This window comes from Bombina bombina, chromosome 4, assembly GCF_027579735.1.
Source record: "Bombina bombina isolate aBomBom1 chromosome 4, aBomBom1.pri, whole genome shotgun sequence".
In the NCBI taxonomy this organism is placed as follows: Eukaryota; Metazoa; Chordata; class Amphibia; order Anura; family Bombinatoridae; genus Bombina; species Bombina bombina.
In genome coordinates this window covers 582,352,732-582,374,479 of record NC_069502.1, presented here as the reverse complement: position 1 = coordinate 582,374,479, position 21,748 = coordinate 582,352,732, and the positions used below count along the sequence as shown (strand labels likewise).

Genomic DNA, 21,748 nt, shown 5'->3' with positions numbered 1-21,748 from the left:
GGGGGAACCAGGAGTTCCCTAGCGATGCTGAAAGTCTCCAAGATAATTCGCTGGGCAGAGACTCACTCTTGCCACCTATCAGCAATTCATATCCCAGGTGTAGAGAACTGGGAGGCGGATTTTCTAAGTCGTCAGACTTTTCATCCGGGGGAGTGGGAACTCCATCCGGAGGTGTTTGCTCAATTGGTTCATCGTTGGGGCAAACCAGAACTGGATCTCATGGCGTCTCGCCAGAACGCCAAGCTTCCTTGTTACGGATCCAAGTCCAGGGACCCAGAAGCGGCACTGATAGATGCTCTAGCAGCGCCTTGGTTCTTCAACCTGGCTTATGTGTTTACACCGTTTCCTCTGCTCCCTCGACTGATTGCCAAAATCAAACACGAGAGAGCATCGGTGATCTTGATAGCGCCTGCGTGGCCACGCAGGACCTGGTATGCAGACCTAGTGGACATGTCATCCTTTCCACCATGGACCCTGCCTCTGAGACAAAAACCTTCTACTACAAGGTCCTTTCAATCATCCGAATCTAATTTTTCTGAGACTGACTGCATGGAGATTGAACGCTTGATTTTATCAAAGCGTGGCTTCTCCTAGTCAGTCATTGATACCCTAATACAGGCACGAAAGCCTGTCACCAGGAAGATCTACCATAAGATATGGCGTAAATACCTTTATTGGTGTGAATCCAAGAATTACTCATGGAGTAAGGTTAGGATTCCTAGGATATTGTCCTTTCTCCAAGACGGTTTGGAAAAAGGATTATCAGCTAGTTCTTTAAAGGGACAGATTTCTGCTCTGTCCTTTTGCACAAGCGTCTGGCTGAAATTCCAGACGTTCAAGCTTTTTGTCAGGCTTTGGTTAGAATCAAGCCTGTGTTTAAACCTGTTGCTCCCCCATGGAGCTTAAACTTGGTTCTTAAAGTTCTTCAAGGGGTTCCGTTTGAACCCCTTCATTCCATTGATATTAAACTTTTGTCTTGGAAAGTTCTGTTTTTGATGGCTATTTCCTCAGCGCGGAGAGTCTCTGAGTTATCTGCTTTACAATGTGATTCTCCTTATCTGATTTTCCATTCAGATAAAGTAGTTCTGCGTACAAAACCTGGGTTTTTACCTAAGGTAGTTTCTAACAAGAATATCTATCAAGAGATTGTTGTTCCATCATTGCGTCCTAATCCTTCTTCAAAGAAGGAACGTCTTTTACATAATCTGGACGTGGTCCGTGCTTTGAAGTTTTACTTTCAAGCTACTAAAGATTTTCGACAAACATCTACACTGTTTGCTGTTTACTCTGGACAGAGGAGAGGTCAAAAAGCTTTGGCAACCTCTCTTTCTTTTTGGCTTCAGAGCGTAATACGCTTAGCCTATGAGACTGCTGGACAGCAGCCCCCTGAAAGGATTACAGCTCATTCTACTAGAGCTGTGGCTTCCACCTGGGCCTTTAAAAATGAGGCTTCTGTTGAACAGATTTGCAAGGCGGCGACTTGGTCTTCGCTTCATACCTTTTCAAAATTTTACAAATTTGATACTTTTGCTTCTTCGGAGGCTATTTTTGGGAGAAAGGTTCTACAGGCAGTGGTTCCTTCCATTTAAGCCTGCCTTGTCCCTCCCTTCATCCGTGTATTTTAGCTTTGGTATTGGTATCCCACAAGTAATGGATGATCCGTGGACTGGATACACCTTACAAGAGAAAACATAATTTATGCTTACCTGATAAATTTATTTCTCTTGTGGTGTATCCAGTCCACGGCCCGCCCTGTCCTTTTAAGGCAGGTCTAAATTTTAATTTAAACTACAGTCACCACTGCACCCTATGGTTTCTCCTTTCTCGGCTTGTTTCGGTCGAATGACTGGATATGGCAGTTAGGGGAGGAGCTATATAGCAGCTCTGCTGTGGGTGATCCTCTTGCAACTTCCTGTTGGGAAGGAGAATATCCCACAAGTAATGGATGATCCGTGGACTGGATACACAACAAGAGAAATAAATTTATCAGGTAAGCATAAATTATGTTTTTTCTCTCTGACAGATCAGCGCAGACTGAAGCTGCAACTGGCCTTTTCCCTTCTGCTTCTGAATCCTCTTCTTGAGTTCCTTAGTGCATAGACGTTGTGCGTTTCATGGTGGCTGATTCAGATGCAGTTCCATTTGCCAGATTTCATTTTCGGGCTCTACACTTACAGATGCTTCATCAATGGAATGGGGACCATTTGAATCTTTGACTTGTTGAAAGACTCACCAGTACTTGGATCAGGGAGCCTCCTTTCTTTCACTGGTGTGGATAATAATATCCACAGATGCCAGCCTGTTGGGTTAGGGTGCAGTCTGGGGGTCTCAGAGAACGCAGGGAGTTTTGTCTCCTCACGAGGCAAGGTTACCATTAAATCTTCTTGATCTCTGTGCAATATTCAGGGCTCTCCAGAGTTGGCCCAACCTCAGACACAAATCTTTTCTGAGATTTCAGTTAGACAACATCACAGCAGTGGCTTATGTCAATCATCAGGGAGGAACTTGCCGTTTCTTAGCGATATGGGAAGTGTCACACATCATCAGTCGGGCAGTGTGCCACCATTGCAGGATTTCCGCCATCCACATTCTGGTGTGAACAATTTGAAGTCAGACTTTCTCAGTCGATTGGAAGTCAGACTTTCTCAGTCGCTAGCCTCTTAATTGGAAATTTTATGACGAAATTATGACACATTTGGTCTGTCAGATATAGATCTCATGGCTTCTAACTTGAATCGCTAACTGCCTAAGTATTGTGCCTGGTCTTGGAATCCTTGGACAAATTTGATAGATGCCCTAGTGAGATCCCTTGGTCGTTCAGCCTGATTTACATTTTTCCTCCATTTGTGTTGATATCCATAGTGAAAGCCAGAATCCGTCATGGCCTTGCAGGATTTGGTTTACGGAACTGGTGCAGATGTCCTCGTGCTTGCCTTGAAGGCTTCCTCTAAGAATAATTATTCTCTCTCAAGGCACTTGTTTTTATCAAGATCTTAAAACTCTGAATTTGACTGTATGGTGATTGAACGCTTAATTTTGTCTCAGAGTGTTTTTTTTTACAAGGTTATTGATATTAGGCTAGGAAACCTGTTACCAGATGTATTTTGCATAAAGTCTGGAAAACCTTTTTGTGCGTGGTGTTCTCACAAAGGTTACCACTGGAATTATTTTAGAATTCATAGAGTTATTGAGTTCCTACAGGAAGGCTTATATAAGGGTTTATCAGCCAGTTAGACCTTCAACTTTGTATCCTGGAAAGTTTTTTTTTGTTTTTTTTTAGCTATTTCTTCGGCTAGAAGGGTCTCTGAGCTTGTAGCTTTGTCATGCAAACCTCCTTTTATGATTTTTCATGAGGATAAGGCTGTTTTTCGCACTTGCTATTCTTCCTACTAGCTATTCTTTTCTTCCTACGGTAGTATCTGCAGATCTATCAAACTAAATTGTTCGTTTGTCCAGCTACTACGAATTCTAAGGACTGTCTTTTCCACAATTTGGATGTTGTGAGAGCTCTCAAATATTATGTGGAATCCACAAATTATTTCAGACATTATTCTTCTCTTTTCTTTAGCAGTATGTCTTAAAACCTTAATTCACGAGGCTTACTTGGTTCTGGGGAAAACTCCCCCTGAACGCATTACTGCTCATTCCAACCTAGAGTAGTTGCTACTTCTTGGGCCTTTCTCAGTGAAGCTTCTATTGATCACATTTGTAAGGCAGCTACTTCTTTACACACTTTTTCTGCTTTTTATTACTTTGACGTGTATGCTTCTTCTGAAGCTGTCTTTGCCAGTAAAGTTCTACAGGCCATAGTGCCTTAATAATAACCTCCTGACTTCACTATTTGTCCTCGTCCTCACCCCTTTTCATGGTGGTCTTGTGGACTATATGGCTTGGATATTATTTCCCACATGTGATGACTGGTGGACTCTCACCATCTGTTTAAAAAAAACTAACTTTATTCTTACCGGATAAATTAATTTCTTTCATGATAGTGAGAGTCCATGAGCACACGCATTTTCTTTTTGTTCAGGTGGCACCAGTACTTGTTTTGCACTTTGCACTTTTTTTCCTCATCTACTTATGACTAAGGAACATAGAAAATAAGAGGGATATAAAGCTTTGATGTTTTGGGGTTTATTTTGTCTCCTAGTGGTCAGAAGGGGAATATTCCCGCATGTGATGACTTGTGGTCTCCCACCACCATGAAAGAAATTGATTTATGAGGCTATCTTATTTTTATTTTTTTTGCTTTTAATATTTTTAGCTGTTTACTATGATTCTTTAATAACACTTAAAAAATTAGGATTTCTCTTGTAAGATGTATAAAGTCCACGGATTCATCCTTACTTGTGGGATATTCTCCTCCCCTACAGGAAGTGGCAGAGAGAGCACCCACAGCAGAGCTGCCTATATAGCTCCACCCCCAGTCATTCTCTCTGCCTGCTTAACTGCTAGGAAGGGCAAAGAGGAGTGTGGTGACAAAAATGTTAGGTTTTTATTTTCTCAAGCAAAACTTTGTTATTTTTAAATGGTAGCGGTGTGTACTATTTACTCTCTGGCAGAAAAGGGAGGAAGATTTCTGCAAGGAGGATGATGATCTTAGCATTTTGTAACTAAGATCCACTGCTGTTCTCACAAGGGCTGAAGAGTACAGGAAAACTTCAGTTGGGGGAACAGTTTGCAGGCTAAACTGCATTAAAGTATGTTCAGTCTATTTTTTTCTAGACAGACTATGTTATTTCTAGAAAAGGCTGGCAATATCCCCATGAGGGAAGGGTAAGCTGTATTCAGACATTTGGATAGTAATTTCAGCTTGCATGAAGGGCTCATTAGTTACTGGTGACACTGTTTGGTAAAAACGTTTTTGTTTATTCAGTGAATGATGCAATTATAACGTTTTTTTGAAGGGACTAAAGGGGTCATTGTGGCTTGTTTTTGAGTTTTCTAACCCACATGGTTAATTTAGAGACACTCTAGTGTTTGTCTGTTAGGCCTCAAAACATTGAGTGAGGTGGGAGGGGCCTATGTTCGCGCCTCAGTTCTGCAGTTTCTTTTCCTCTGAGACTTCTAACTGCTTCTCCAGAGGTTCCTGCCGTGTTTGAGGGCTGTAAAAGAAGTTTTTTTCCCCACAAATTGTTCTGAAGGGCAGGTAGGAGCCACAGCAGAACTGTGGCATAGTGCTGAAAGTCTTTTTTACTGGTTTTGATGTTTTTTCAATCCGGTTTTGCCATTAAGGGGTTAATTGTTTATTTGCATAGCTGTGCAAAGTTACTAAGGCTATATGATACTACTGTAAAAATGTTGTTATGTTTACTGCTTTTTTACACTGTTTTGCAGTATTTGTGCAGCTTTTTTCTCTTAAAGGCACAATACCGTTTTATTTCTAAGTGTTATTTACTTTGATTACAGTGTTTTCCAAGCTTGCTTGTTACATTACTAGCCTGTTTAACATGTCTGACACCAAGGAAAATCCTTGTTCAATATTCAATGCGCTTCAGGCGTGGCCTCAGCTTGCTGCGGCCAAATTCATCCGGTTTCAGTCGGACAACATCACGACTGTAGCTTATATCAATCATCAAGGAGGAACAAGGAGTTCTCTAGCGATGATGGAGGTAACCAAAATAATCCGATGGGCAGAGGATCACTCTTGCCATCTCTCAGCAATCCACATCCCAGGAGTAGAGAACTGGGAGGCTGATTTCCTAAGTCGTTAGACTTTTCATCTGGGGGAGTGGGAACTCCATCCGGAGGTATTTGCCCAGCTGATTCAGCTTTGGGGCACACCAGAATTGGATCTGATTGCGCCCTGTCAGAATGTCAAACTTTCTCGTTACGGGTCCAGGTCCCGGGATCCCAAGGCGGTACTGATAGATGCTCTAGCAGTGCCTTGGTCCTTCAATCTGGCCTATGTATTTCCTCTCCTTCTACGTCTGGTTGCCAGAATAAAGCAGGAGAGAGCTTCATTGATTCTGATAGCACCTGCGTGGCCACGCAGGACTTGGTATGCAGACCTACTGGACATGTCCTCGGTTCTATCATGGACTCTGCCAATGAGGCAGGACCTTCTATTCCAAGGTCTGTTCACACATCCAAATCTAATTTCTCTGCGTCTGACTGCTTGGAGATTGAACGCCTGATTCTATCAAAGCGTGGTTTCTCTGAGTCGGTCATTGATACCCTGATTCAGGCTAGAAAGCCTGTCACCAGGAAGATCTATCATAAGATTTGGCGCAAATATCTTTATTGGTGTGAATCCAAAGGTTACTCGTGGAGTAAGATTAGGATTCCTAGCATATTGTCTTTTCTCCAAGAAGGTTTGGAGAAGGGATTATCAGCTAGTTCCTTATAAGGACAAATATCTGCTTTGTCTATTCTTCTACACAAACGTCTGGCAGATGTCCCAGACGTTCGAGCATTTAGTCACGCTTTGGTCAGAATCAAGCCTGTATTTAAACCTGTTGCTCCGCCATGGAGCCTAAATTTAGTTCTTAAAGTTCTTCAAGGGGTTCCGTTTGAACCTATGCATTCCATGGATATTAAGCTTCTATCTTGGAAAGTTTTGTTTTTAGTAGCTATCTCTTCGGCTCGAAGAGTTTCTGAGCTATCTGCTTTACAGTGTGATTCCCCTTATCTTATTTTCCATGCAGATAAGGTGGTTTTGCGTACCAAACCTGGGTTTCTTCCTAAAGTTGTTTCTTATAAGAAAATCAATCAAGAGATTGTATAGTTCCTTCACTGTGTCCTAATCCTTCTTCAAAGAAGGAATGTCTGTTGCACAATCTTGATGTGGTTTGTGCTTTAAAGTTCTACTTACAAGCAACTAAAGATTTCCGTCAAACATCTTCATTGTTTGTTGTTTATTCTGGTAAGCGGAGAGGTCAGAAGGCTACGGCTACCGCTCTTTCCTTTTGGCTGAAAAGCATCATCCGTTTGGCTTATGAGACTGCTGGCCAACAGTCTCCTGAAAGAATTACTGCTCATTCTACTAGAGCTGTGGCTTCCACATGGCTTTTAAAAATGAGGCTTCTGTTAAACAGATTTGTAATGCGGCGACTTAGTCTTCGTTTCATACTTTTTCCAAATTTTCCAAATTTGATACTTTTGCTTCTTCAGAGGCTATTTTTGTGAGAAAGGTTCTACAAGCAGTAGTGCCTTCCGTTTAAGGTCCCTGTCTTGTCCCTCCCTTCATCCGTGTCCTAAAGTTTTGGTATTGGTATCCCACAAGTAAGGATGAATCCGTGGACTCGATATATCTTACAAGAGAAAACATAATTTATGCTTACCTGATAAATTTATTTCTCTTGTGATGTATCGAGTCCACGGCCTGCCCTGTTTATTAAGACAGGCATATATATATATTTTTATTTTTAAACTTTCAGTCACCACTGCACCCTATAGTTTCTCCTTTTTCTTCCTAGCCTTCGGTCGAATGACTGGGGGGTGGAGCTAAGGGGGGAGCTTTATAGGCAGCTCTGCTGTGGGTGCTCTCTCTGCCACTTCCTGTAGGGGAGGAGAATATCCCACAAGTAAGGATGAATCCGTGGACTCGATACATCACAAGAGAAATAAATTTATCAGGTAAGCATAAATTATGTTTTGCATTCTTCTTTAAATGTATGTTTTTTTTTCTTCCACCTATGCTTTTTAGATTGGTTCCTTTGGTTCTGAATGCAGTAATCCTTAATCTCACAATTTTTGTCCAATGAATGGACAAAAATATTTATTCCCACAAATAAACTACATTCTTCCCTCTTATACAGGTGAAACTCGAAAAATTAGAATATCGTGCAAAAGTTAATTTATTTCACTAATGCAACTTAAAAGGTGAAATTAATATATGAGGTAGACTCATTACATGCAAAGCAAGATAGTTCAAGCCGTGATTTGTCATAATTGTAATGATTATGGCTTACAGCTCATGAAAACCCCAAATCCTCAATCTCAGAAAATTAGAATATTACATGCAATCAATAAAACAAGGATTGTACATAGAACAATATCGGACCTCTGAATAGTATAAGCATGCATACTGTATGTACTCAGTACTTGATTTGGGCCCCTTTTGTAGCAATTACTGACTCAATGCGGCGTGGTATGGAAGCTATCAGCCTGTGGCACTGCTGAAGTGTTATGGAAGAGCAGGATGCTTTAATAGCGGCCTTCAGCTCTTCTGCATTGTTCGGTCTCATGTCTCTCATCTTTCTCTTGGCAATGCCCCATAGATTCTCTATGGGGTTCAGGTCAGGCAAGTTTGCTGGCCAATCAAGCACAGTAATCCCACGGTCATTGAACCAGGTTTTGGTGCTTTTGGCAGTGTGGGCAGTTGCCAAGTCCTGCTGGAAAATTAAGTCAGCATCCCCATAGAGATTGTCTGCGGAAGGAAGCATGAAGTGCTCCAAAATCTCCTGGTAGACAGCTGCGTTGACCCTGGACTTAATGAAGCACAGTGAACCAACACCAGCAGATGACATGGCTCCCCAAATCAATACAGACTGTGGAAACTTCACACTGGACTTCAAGCATTTTGCAGTGTGTGCCTCTCCATTCTTCCTCCATACTCTGGGTCCTTGGTTTCCAAATGAGATGCAAAATTTGCTCTCATCAGAAAAGAGGACTTTGGACCACTGAGCAACAGACCAGGTCTGTTTTTCTTTAGCCCAGGTAAGACGCTTCTGACGTTGTTTGTTGTTCAGGAGTGGCTTGACAAGAGGAATACGACATTTGAAGCCCATGTCCAGGATCCGTCTGTGTGTGGTGGCTCTTGATGCACTGACTCCAGCCTCAGTCCACTCCTTGTGAAAGTCCCCAACACTTTTGAATGGCCTTTTCCTGACAATCCTCTCCAGGCTGCAGTCATCCCTGCTGCTTGTGCACCTTTTTCTTCCACACTTTTCCATTCCACATAACTTTCTATTAATGTGCTTTGATACAGCACTTTGGGAACATCCAACTTCTTTTGCAATTACCTTTTGAGGCTTTCCCTCCTTATGGAGGGTGTCAATAATTGTTTTCTGCACAACTGTTAGGTCAGCAGTCTTTCCCATGATTGTGATTCCTACTGAACCAGACTGAGAGACCATTTAAAGGCTCAGGAACCCTTTGCAGGTGTTATGGCTTAATTAGCTGATTAGAGTGGGACACTTTGAGCCTAGAATATTCACAATATTCTAATTTTCTGAGATTGTGGATTTGGGGTTTTCATGAGCTGTAAACCATAATCATCACAATTATGACAAATCACAGCTTGAACTATCTTGCTTTGCATGTAATGAGTCTATCTCATATATTAGTTTCACCTTTTAAGTTGCATTAGTGAAATAAATGAACTTTCGCACTATATTCTAATTATTTTCGAGTTTCACCTGTAATATTGACATATGCTACCATCCTAGCATACTTTGAATTTTTCTGGTCTGAAGTTTCATTATGACTTTAAAGTCAAGATTTCCATTAATGACAATATTTTACAATCACTTTCACACTTTGTATTGTTTAACAAAAAAAATTAAAAAGACCGCATGGAGCCCGAACACATGGCAAACAGGCCTCTTTGGTGACTTTGTCTAACTTTGTAGTCAAGGCTGCCGCATATTTTAACCCCCCCCCCGGGTTTCTACGGATTCTGGGTTACTAGCAGTTGCCCCTTCCTTATTTAACCATCTAAAAGTTATCCGCTTCTTGTAACATGAGTGCTTGATTTCTACCCTTGAAGGAAACGGTAACCGTATTTCTAACAAGCTACCACTGCGCACATTTTGAACATGGAGGCGCTGGACAAGTGGGAATACACAGTGACCCAGCTGGTACACAACCATTTTCAAAGTCTAGAGGAAGAGCTTGATAAACTCCTCAATCTACATGGATCTTTTGGGCCGCCAACAAGGGAATACACTCGGGTCCAACAAGCCACCAGGACAAGGCCGGACAGCATAACGTCCCTCCACTTGTGCAGCCTAACAGATACAACACTTTCCACAGAAGGGTCTATACCTACCTCAGCTTCAGACCGGGAGACTCAAGGTGGTAATGGGGAGTCAAGTGCCCGTGAAAACCTCAGACCGAAAATTGCTGAGAGTCTGGATGCTGGAGAGGGGACTGTCTCCCAGGTTCCCGCTCGAGTAATTCAAGCCAAGCTACCCCAAACTAGGGCACATCGATCCGGAGCTCTGGCTCTGAGTCAAACTCCCTCTCTGTGGCTGGACTTAATTGCTGGCGACATGGATTGTGCTGAGTGTGATAGCAATTGCAAAAGAGTGGAACTGACAGAGTATGGCGTTACATTTTATGCCACTCATATTGCGCTTCTCGGCAATACACTACCTTGGAACAGTTACCAGAGTGACTTGCCTTTGCATCGACAGGTCAGTACATACCTCACGGAGGACGGGGAACAGGACACTTGCTGGGGAACAAGCAAACGGCAATCATTTTTTCTTAACCTGCTGATTGCTACATTGGAACAAGGAAAGTCAGGGATCGGCTGAACCTTATGCAGCAGGCCTGGACATAAAATGCATACTAGACATCCCGTTCCTGTTTTAGACTGCCCTACCCTAATGATGGCGATTTATGCCTGATCAATGGTGGTCAGTATCATATAATACCCATGTATGTACTTAGACGCATGATTACACATTTGTATCCTCAAGTGAAGACATCTTCCTGAATTTTTACCCCCTGCCTATTGGTCCCTAGCATTAATGGGTATGGCTGCCATATATTCACAGCTCTGTAAGCTTGAAGAAGACCCCCTGAGGACGTAGGGGTACACAGTCATATGTTCTAGTCTAGATAACACTTTTGAACATTTATTATACTGTTATTCTCTGTATATAATTTAATAGCTCCTGCATATACATGCCATTTCACCTGTAGAGTTGTTAACCCCCTTTTTCAAGGTTTCTAGTAAGTCATATAACATAGAGCTATGTCTGTATTTCCCCTAATTTGCTGTTACACATGTGAGAGTGTGATTGTGCTTAATGTTGAGACCCACTCTGAAGTCTAGAGTGTTAATTCGTTTTACACTCCCTCTAGGATATATGCAAGACACAGGGCACCCATAAATAGTCCTAATTACTGTTAAAATTTCTACTTGTAAGGCAAGTAAATTGAGATTCAATAGGAGGGGATGCAGGCTTACAGTAACTGATAAATTCACTAATACTAATACCAGTGAAGTGTCTTGTAGGGGAACTTTGTTTCTGCTATACTCTACAATAATATGTAATACCCAGTACGAAAACATTGGGCCAGAGCCTATATATAGTGGACTGTGATTTAAGCCCAGAGGTAGTAAGCTAAGAATGAGGCCTGTTTTCCGTCTGATAACATAATATACTCAGTATGCCAGACCTGATTAGCGTTGTTGAATTATAATTTAATAGTTAATCCTAGTGCTAATAAGATGGCAATGTTGCTTATAATGGCCAGCAATGTTTAGTTGGGGGAAAACAAAGTGTTCTCACTAATTGTCTTACTTATAGCTTTCAATGTTTGCTTGACTAAAGTTTATATGCATTTTTTAGGGTAGTCTCGTACGATATTACTTATAAGATGTGGATGCTTATTATTATACAATGCACCTAGGGTCCAAGAGTGGCCCTTTTTTTGTTATTTTCATATATATATTAATAATGCCAGCCCAAGAGTGGCCATGGATCAACTCACCTCCATTGATTGTTATTATTTTATTATGGTCCAAGAGTGACCTATTACTTCCAGAGGAGGTTTATATATGTGAAAAAAATGAGGTTATTGCTATTTCTCCAACATAGGTGTGTCCGGTCCACGGCGTCATCCTTACTTGTGGGATATTCTCTTCCCCAACAGGAAATGGCAAAGAGCCCAGCAAATCTGGTCATATGATCCCTCCTAGGCTCCGCCTACCCCAGTCATTCTCTTTGCCGTTGCACAGGCAACATCTCCACGGAGATGGCTAAGAGTTTTTTGGTGTTTAAATGTAGTTTTTATTCTTCAATCAAGTGTTTGTTATTTTAAAATAGTGCTGGTATGTACTATTTACTCTGAAACAGAAAAGAGAAGAAGATTTCTGTTTGTGAGAGGAAGATGATTTTAGCAAACGTTACTAAAATCGATTGCTGTTTCCACACAGGACTGTTGAGATGAAGTAACTTCAGTTGGGGGAAGCAGTTGGCAGACTTTTCTGCCTGAGGTATGATGGCCACATTTCTAACACGACTTGGTAATGCTGGAAGGCTGTCATTTTCCCTATGGGGACCGGTAAGCCATTTTCTTAGATTAAGTATGAGAATAAAGGCTTTATAAGGGCTTAAAAAACTGGTAGACATTTTTCTGGGCTAAAACGATTACTTGCTAAGCATATTTGACAGATTATAGCGCTTTATAATTATTATAATCTTGGGGATTGTTGTTAAAAAACGGCAGGCACTGTATGAACACCTTTTTCAGATGGGGGCCTTTCTCTAGTCATAGGCAGAGCCTCATTTTCGCGCCACTAATACGCAGTTGTTTTTGGAAGGCAAGGCATGCAGATGCATGTGTGAGGAGCTAAGATACACTGAAAAAGCTTACAGAAGGCGTCATTTGGTATCGTATTCCCCTCTGGGCTTGGTTGGGTCTCAGCAAAGCAGATTCCTGGGACTGTATAGGGGTTAAATATAGAAACGGCTCCGGTTCCGTTATTTTAAGGGTTAAAGCTTTCAAATTTGGTGTGCAATACTTTTAAGGCTTTAAGACACTGTGGTGAAATTTTGGTGAATTTTGAACAATTGCTTCATACTTTTTCGCATATTCAGTAATAAAGTGTGTTCTGTTTAAAATGTAAAGTGACAGTAACGGTTTTATTTTAAAACGTTTTTTTGTGCTTTGTTGACAAGTTTAAGCCTGTTTAACATGTCTGAACCATCAGATAAACAATGTTCTATATGTATGAAAGCCAAGGTGTCTCCCCATTTAAATATATGTGATAATTGTGACATGGTGTCCAAACAAAGTAGGGACAATGATGCCACAGATAATAATAGTGCCCAAGATGATTCTTCAGATGAGGGGAGTAAGCATGGTACTGCATCACCCCCTTCTGTGTCTACACCAGTTTTGCCCACACAAGAGGCCCCTAGTACATCTAGTGCGCCAATACTTATTACTATGCAACAATTAACGGCTGTTATGGATAATTCTATTGCAAATATTTTATCTAAAATGCCTACTTATCAAAGAAAGCGCGATTGCTCTGTTTTAAACACTGAAGAGCAAGAGGACGCTGATGATAACGCTTCTGACATACCCTCACACCAATCTGAAGGGGCCAGGAGGGAGGTTTTGTCTGAGGGAGAAATTTCAGATTCAGGGAAAATTTCTCAACAAGCTGAACCTGATGTTGTAACATTTAAATTTAAATTAGAACATCTCCGCGCACTGCTTAAGGAGGTTTTATCTACTCTGGATGATTGTGACAATTTGGTCATTCCAGAGAAATTATGTAAGATGGATAAGTTCCTAGAGGTTCCGGTGCCCCCCGATGTTTTTCCTATACCCAAGCGGGTGGCGGATATAGTAAACAAGGAATGGGAAAGGCCCGGCATACCTTTTGTGCCTCCCCCTATATTTAAGAAATTATTTCCTATAGTCGACCCCAGAAAGGACTTATGGCAGACAGTCCCTAAGGTCGAGGGGGCGGTCTCTACTCTAAACAAACGCACTACTATTCCCATAGAAGATAGTTGTGCTTTTAAAGATCCTATGGATAAAAAATTAGAGGGTTTGCTTAAAAAAATGTTTGTTCAGCAAGGTTACCTACTTCAACCAATTTCATGCATTGTTCCTGTCACTACGGCAGCGTGTTTCTGGTTCGAAGAACTAGAAAAGTCGCTCGATAAAGAATCTTCGTATGAGGAGATTATGGGCAGAGTTCACGCACTTAAATTGGCTAACTCTTTTATTCTAGATGCCGCTTTGCAATTAGCGAGATTAGCGGCGAAAAATTCGGGGTTTGCTATCGTGGCGCGCAGAGCGCTCTGGCTGAAGTCTTGGTCAGCGGATGTGTCTTCCAAGACAAAATTACTTAACATCCCTTTCAAGGGCAAAACACTGTTTGGGCCCGATTTGAAAGAAATTATTTCAGACATCACCGGAGGAAAGGGCCACGCCCTTCCTCAGGATAGGTCTTTTAAGGCTAGAAATAAGCCTAATTTTCGTCCCTTTCGCAGAAACGGACCAGCCTCTACTTCTACATCCTCTAAGCAAGAGGGTAATACTTCTCAACCCAAACCAGCCTGGAGACCGATGCAAGGCTGGAACAAGGGTAAGCAGGCCAAGAAGCCTGCCACTGCTACCAAAACAGCATGAAGGGATGGCCCCCGATCCGGGACCGGATCTGGTGGGGGGCAGACTTTCTCTCTTTGCTCAGGCCTGGGCAAGAGATGTTCAGGATCCTTGGGCACTAGAAATAGTTTCTCAAGGTTATCTCCTGGAATTCAAGGAACTACCCCCAAGGGGAAGGTTCCACAGGTCTCAATTATCTTCAAACCAAATAAAAAGACAGGCATTCTTACATTGTGTAGAAGACCTGTTAAGGATGGGAGTAATTCATCCAGTTCCAATAAGAGAACAAGGGATGGGGTTTTACTCCAACCTGTTCATAGTTCCCAAAAAAGAGGGAACGTTCAGACCAATTCTAGATCTCAAGATCCTAAACAAATTTCTCAAGGTCCCATCGTTCAAAATGGAAACCATTCGAACGATCCTTCCTACCATCCAGGAAGGTCAATTCATGACCACGGTGGATTTAAAGGATGCGTACCTCCATATTCCCATCCACAAGGAACATCATCAGTTCCTAAGGTTCGCTTTTCTGGACAAGCATTACCAGTTTGTGGCACTTCCATTCGGGTTAGCCACTGCTCCGAGAATTTTCTCAAAGGTACTAGGGTCCCTTCTAGCGGTTCTAAGACCAAGGGGCATTGCAGTAGTACCGTACTTGGACGACATCCTGATTCAAGCGTCGTCTCTGGCAAAGGCAAAGGCTCATACGGACATCGTCCTAGCCTTTCTCAGATCTCACGGATGGAAAGTAAACATAGAAAAAAGTTCTCTTTCCCCGTCAACAAGAGTTCCCTTCTTGTGAACAATAATAGACTCCTTAGAAATGAGAATTTTTCTGACAGAGGTCAGAAAATCAAAACTTCTAAGCTCTTGTCAAGTTCTTCATTCTGTTCTTCGTTCTTCCATAGCGCAGTGCATGGAAGTAATAGGATTGATGGTTGCAGCAATGGACATAGTTCCTTTTGCACGAATTAATCTAAGACCATTACAACTGTGCATGCTCAGACAGTGGAATGGGGATTATACAGACTTGTCTCCGACGATTCAAGTAGATCAAAGGACCAGAGATTCACTCCGTTGGTGGCTAATCCTGGACAATCTGTCACAGGGAATGAGTTTCCGCAGACCAGAGTGGGTCATTGTCACGACCGACGCCAGTCTGGTGGGCTGGGGCGCGGTCTGGGAACCCCTGAAAGCTCAGGGTCTATGGTCTCGGGAAGAATCTCTTCTCCCGATAAACATTCTGGAACTGAGAGCGATATTCAATACTCTCAAAGCTTGGCCTCATCTAGCAAAGGCCAAATTCATAAGGTTTCAGTCAGACAACATGACGACAGTTGCTTATATCAACCATCAGGGGGGAACAAGGAGTTCCCTGGCGATGGAGGAAGTGACCAAGATAATTCAATGGGCGGAGGATCACTCCTGCCACTTATCTGCAATCCACATCCCAGGAGTGGAAAATTGGGAAGCGGATTTTCTGAGTCGTCTGACATTCCATCCAGGGGAGTGGGAACTCCACCCGGAAATCTTTGCCCAAATAACTCAATTATGGGGCATTCCAGACATGGATCTGATGGCGTCTCGCCAGAACTTCAAGGTTCCTTGTTACGGGTCCAGATCCAGGGATCCCAAGGCGACTCTAGTAGATGCACTAGTAGCACCTTGGACCTTCAACCTAGCTTATGTTTTCCCACCGTTTCCTCTCATTCCCAGGCTGATAGCCAGGATCAACCAGGAGAGGGCTTCGGTGATCTTGATAGCTCCTGCGTGGCCACGCAGGACTTGGTATGCAGACCTGGTGAATATGTCATCGGCTCCACCATGGAAGCTACCTTTGAGACAGGACCTTCTTGTTCAAGGTCCATTCGAACATCCGAATCTGGTTTCTCTCCAACTGACTGCTTGGAGATTGAACGCTTGATTTTATCAAAGCGTGGGTTTTCAGATTCTGTAATAGATACTCTTATTCAGGCTAGAAAGCCTGTAACTAGAAAGATTTACCATAAGATATGGAAAAAATATATCTATTGGTGTGAATCTAAAGGATTCCCATGGAACAAGATAAAAATTCCTAGGATTTTATCCTTTCTACAAGAGGGTTTGGAGAAGGGATTATCTGCAAGTTCTCTGAAGGGACAGATTTCTGCGTTATCTGTTTTACTTCACAAAAGGCTGGCAGCTGTGCCAGACGTTCAGGCGTTTGTTCAGGCTCTGGTTAGAATCAAGCCTGTTTACAGACCTTTGACTCCTCCCTGGAGTCTCAATCTAGTTCTTTCAGTTCTTCAAGGGGTTCCGTTTGAACCCTTACATTCCGTAGATATTAAGTTATTATCTTGGAAAGTTTTGTTTTTGGTTGCAATTTCTTCTGCTAGAAGAGTTTCAGAGTTATCTGCTCTGCAGTGTTCTCCACCCCATCTGGTGTTCCATGCAGATAAGGTGGTTTTGCGTACTAAGCCTGGTTTTCTTCCGAAAGTTGTTTCCAACAAGAATATTAACCAGGAGATAGTTGTACCTTCTTTGTGCCCGAATCCAGTTTCAAAGAAGGAACGTTTGTTACACAATTTGGACGTAGTCCGTGCTCTAAAATTCTATTTAGAGGCCACTAAAGATTTCAGACAAACTTCTTCTTTGTTTGTTGTTTATTCTGGTAAAAGGAGAGGTCAAAAAGCAACTTCTACCTCTCTTTCTTTTTGGCTTAAAAGCATTATCCGATTGGCTTATGAGACTGCCGGACGGCAGCCTCCTGAAAGAATCACGGCTCACTCCACTAGGGCTGTGGCTTCCACATGGGCCTTCAAGAACGAGGCTTCTGTTGACCAGATATGTAAGGCAGCGACTTGGTCTTCTCTGCACACTTTTGCCAAATTTTACAAATTTGATACTTTTGCTTCTTCGGAGGCTATTTTTGGGAGAAAGGTTTTGCAAGCCGTGGTGCCTTCCATTTAGGTGACCTGATTTCCTCCCTCCCTTCATCCGTGTCCTAAAGCTTTGGTATTGGTTCCCACAAGTAAGGATGACGCCGTGGACCGGACACACCTATGTTGGAGAAAACAGAATTTATGCTTACCTTATAAATTACTTTCTCCAACGGTGTGTCCGGTCCACGGCCCGCCCTGGTTTTTTTAATCAGGTCTGATGAATTATTTTCTCTAACTACAGTCACCACGGTATCATATGGTTTCTCCTATGCATATTTCCTCCTGTACGTCGGTCGAATGACTGGGGTAGGCGGAGCCTAGGAGGGATCATATGACCAGCTTTGCTGGGCTCTTTGCCATTTCCTGTTGGGGAAGAGAATATCCCACAAGTAAGGATGACGCCGTGGACCGGACACACCGTTGGAGAAAGTAATTTATCAGGTAAGCATAAATTCTGTTTTTTTGCCTACTTAATTTTTGAAATTATATGTATCTAAGACTGTGCATTATTCTATAATTGTGAACTTTATCTTAAGGTCTGTAATCTTTAAGCTCTGGCAATTTTGCTTGCAATGTTTATGTTTCTATTTGCCTCAATAAAAATATATTTAAAAAAAATAAAAAATAAATTGTCAGAGCACTAATAAACTACTTGCAGCTAGCTGAACACATCTCGAGTTCAAATGACAAGAAGCAAACGTGCAGCCACTGGCAGCTAACTCCCAATTAGTGTGCTCTTGTGCCTACCTAGGTATTCTTTTCAACATAGGATACCAAGAGAATAAAACAAATTAGATATATGAAGTAAATAGGAAAATTGTTTAAAATAGCATGCTCTTTACTGTTCTTTTAAATTGATATATGATTGCAAACAACTGACACCCATGTATTTTTTGGCCAATGATGAACAGGAACAGTTCTTACAGAAAAATAAAAAATCAGATGGATTAGATTTTTTTTTTTTTTAGTGCAATGTCGCTTCAGTGGTGGTATGGTACATATCAAAGTGTGATTTGTATCCTGCAAAAAGTCAGTTAGTGATAAAATATGAAGATGGCTACAAATGTTATGTTTGTTTTTAATATATCTCTCTTTAAATTGCTTATTCTCTAATTGGCTTGGCTTCCTATTTAATGCTTTCTTTACTAATGTTTTCATATGATTTCTTTTTAGGCAGTTTGTGCAAAACTTCAGTGGGACATATGATCACCAGGTATATGGAATCTTGGAAACCCTATCTGTCTTGGACCAGTCTCTTGTTATCAGGCTGATTCCAACAATGACTCAAAGTCTGAAGGAACAGGAGTATAGGCGTGGGCAGGGCAGAAATGCTTCATCAAGGTATTGTTCAGAAAGTTAAACGTGCACAGCAAAAATAATTACAGTAAACTCAAAATATACCCCAATCCTGGAGAGAATAGAACTATTGTTAATATAGCACATTTTCTTCTTTAATGGAAATAGTCCACAGCTGCATTTATTACTTTCTGGAAATAAGAACCTGGCCACCAGGAGGAGGCAAAGACACCCCAGCCAAAGGCTTAAATACTCATCCCACTCCCTTCATCCCCCAGTCATTCTTTGCCTTTCGTCCCAGGAGGTTGGCAGAGACGTGTCAGAATTTTTAAATTTTTGTCTCTTATTGAGGGTTGTACTCTTCAGCATGGGACAGGAGTTTTAAGTAGTCCTGTCAGTCTCTCAGCGAGGACTTGAATGAAAATTAGAGTCCGGAGATGCAGGGAGAGTCTTTCTGCGAAACCATCCCGACTCATATTAACAGCTCCTCAAGCAATCGGTGTTGTCGAACTTCGCTCTGCTGCCTGCTTTACTCTCTCAAGTCCATAGCAGAGGCGATGCCACTATTCGTCACACTTGAAAAGCCGTGTTCCTGTTCCAAGGTATAGATTCTGGTAAGATCGTTTCATTTTACTTTGTCGTCAATGTACTGTAATGTAAATGTTTTCCCGAGAGGTTATCACACCTTTGCGGGTCTAACTATATGACATAAGAGTCTCAGTGAGTCTTTGTTATTATCTTGGAATGAGGGTTAATATCTCCTGAGGGGGGTTATTGAACATAGGGGGGTTTATAATCATGTTTGTTATGTTATTCAACCTGCTTATGTGTGATGTTTATGGGCTCGTGGTTGGAACTTTGAGGCCTTTGGAAGTGACGCAGCCTTTTGGTTGGGAGCTTTTTTGGACTGTTCGGTTCACCTTGTGTTCGGGCATGGTTCCGTTCCCCATTTCCGCATTCCTGACCGTGTGGAGAAGGAGATATTCTAGTCCGCAGGGGTCTGGTCATAGGAGGTGGTGAGTGCCCCAGCCATTGTGGGTGTCAGGTGCCGTTTTTGTTTTCATACTTAAGCCCATATTGATATTTCCTCTATCCAGTTATTGAGGATTCTGATGCTGAGACTGTGCTAGTTTCAGATTCAGTTACGGAGGATTCTGATACCGAGACTATTTCTTTTGCATGATGTACCGAGTCCACGGATTCATCCTAACTTGTGGGATATTGTCCTTCCTGACAGGAAGTAGCAAAGAGAGCACCACAGCAGAGCTGTCTTTATAGCTCCCCCCTTAACTCCACCCCCCAGTCATTCTCCTTTGCTGGCTCTAAGCAGGAAGAGTAAAGAGAAGAGGTGTTAAACTGTTAGTTTTATTTTATCTTCAATCAAGTGTTTGTTATTTTTAAATGGTACTGGTGTTGTACTATTTACTCTCAGGCAGGACATAGATGAAGATTTCTGCCTGGAGGATGATGATCTTAGCATTTGTAACTAAGGTCCACTGCTGTTCCCACAGAAGCTGAGGAGTACAGGAAAACGTCAGTGTGAGGAACGGTTTCTTGTTATACATCAATGAGGTATGTTCAGTCATATTTTCTGCAGAGACTCTGTTAACTCAGAAAGGCTGACAGTGTCCCCATTAGGGGAAGGGTAAGCAGTAATCCTAGTGTTATCAGAGGTTTTTACTTGCTTGCATAAAGGGTTAATTTTTTGTTTGAACTCAGTTTGTTATGTGAATTTGGGACAAACGTTTTTGTGTCTGGGAGTAACGTTTTCTGTTTTATGGGACATTTGCTTGAGGGTTCTTTGGGGTTGTTTATAACCCACATGGCTTTCAGGCAGGGTTTGTTAGTTTTGTGTAGGCCCTAGCAACATCGAGTGAGGTGGGCGGGGCCTACATTTACAAGCAGCAAGCAACTTCTCCTGAGGTCCTGATAGTCTTCTGAGGGACTAATTGAAGCTTTAAACCCCATATTATCGCTTCCTAAGGGCAGGTAGGGCCACAGCAGAGCTGTGGCAAGGTGCTTTAGGGGTTTTTAACCGGTTTTAGACATATTTCAATCCAGTTTTATCATTTGGGGGTTTATTGCTTATTAACTTGTGGTGCAATCCTTCTAAAGCTTAGTGGGTACACTGTTAAAATTTCAGAAAAATTGAAGCAATTTTAACCTGTTTTGCAGTTTGTGTATGCCTTTTTTCTCTTAAAGGCACAGTACCATTTTTGCAAATTGTGTTTTTTTTTCATTAAATAAAGTGTTTTCCAAGCTTGCTTGCTTTATTACTAATCTGTTAAACATGTATGACACTGAGGAAACTCATTGTTCAATTTGTTTAGAAGCCATTGTGGAACCCCCTCTTAGAATGTGTCCCACTTGTACTGATATGTCTATAAATTGCAAACAGCATATTTTGACTTATAAAAGTTTGGCATTCGATGATTCTCAGACAGAAGGAAATCAGGTTTTGCCATCTAGTTCTCCCCAAGTGTCACAACCAGTAACGCCCGCACAAGCGAGGCCGAGTACTTCTAGTGCGTCTAATTCTTTCACCTTGCATGATATGGCTTCACAGAGGTTTTATCTAAGTTGCAAGGGAAGCTCAGTAGCTCTGGGTTAAGAACAAATGCTGAGCCTTCTGACGCTTTAGTTGCCGTATCCGATATTCCCTCACAATGTTCTGAGGTAGGGATGAGGGATTTGCTGTCTGAGGGAGAGATCTCTGATTCAGGAAAGATGTTCTCTCAGACAGATTCAGATATGATAAGATATAAGATATTTAAATTTAAGCTAGAGCACCTCCGCTTATTGCTCAGGGAGGTTTTAGCTACTCTGGATGATTGTGACCCTATTGTAGTTCCAGAGAAATTGTGTAAAATGGACAAATATTTAGAGGTTCCTGTTTATACTGATGTGTTTCCGGTCCCTAAGAGGATTTTGGACATTGTTACTAAGGAGTGGGATAAACCAGGTATTCCGTTCTCTCCCCCTCCTGTTTTTACGAAAATGTTTCCCATTTCTGACACCATAAAGGACTCATGGCAGACGGTCCCTAAGGTGGAGGGAGCTATTTCTACCCTTGCTAAGCGTACAACTATACCTATTGAAGACAGTTGTGCTTTCATTGATCCTATGGATAAAAAATTAGAGGGTCTCCTAAAGAAAATTTTTGTTCATCAAGGTTTTCTTCTTCAACCTATAGCATGCATTGTTCCTTTAACCACTGCAGCTGC

General features: G+C 41.9%; 1 protein-coding gene across 1 annotated transcript in view; it reads left to right on the top strand.

Annotated features, from left to right (window-relative positions):
* The window catches only part of MMS22L (MMS22 like, DNA repair protein), an 881,591-nt gene that overhangs the window by 839,515 nt on the left and 20,328 nt on the right, over positions 1–21,748 (top strand). Inside the window, exons 27-28 of the mRNA XM_053712068.1 lie at positions 9,739–10,468; positions 18,402–18,569. Coding sequence (XP_053568043.1) covers positions 9,739–10,468; positions 18,402–18,569 — 898 coding nt within the window. The remainder of the gene's footprint in view (positions 1–9,738; positions 10,469–18,401; positions 18,570–21,748) is intronic.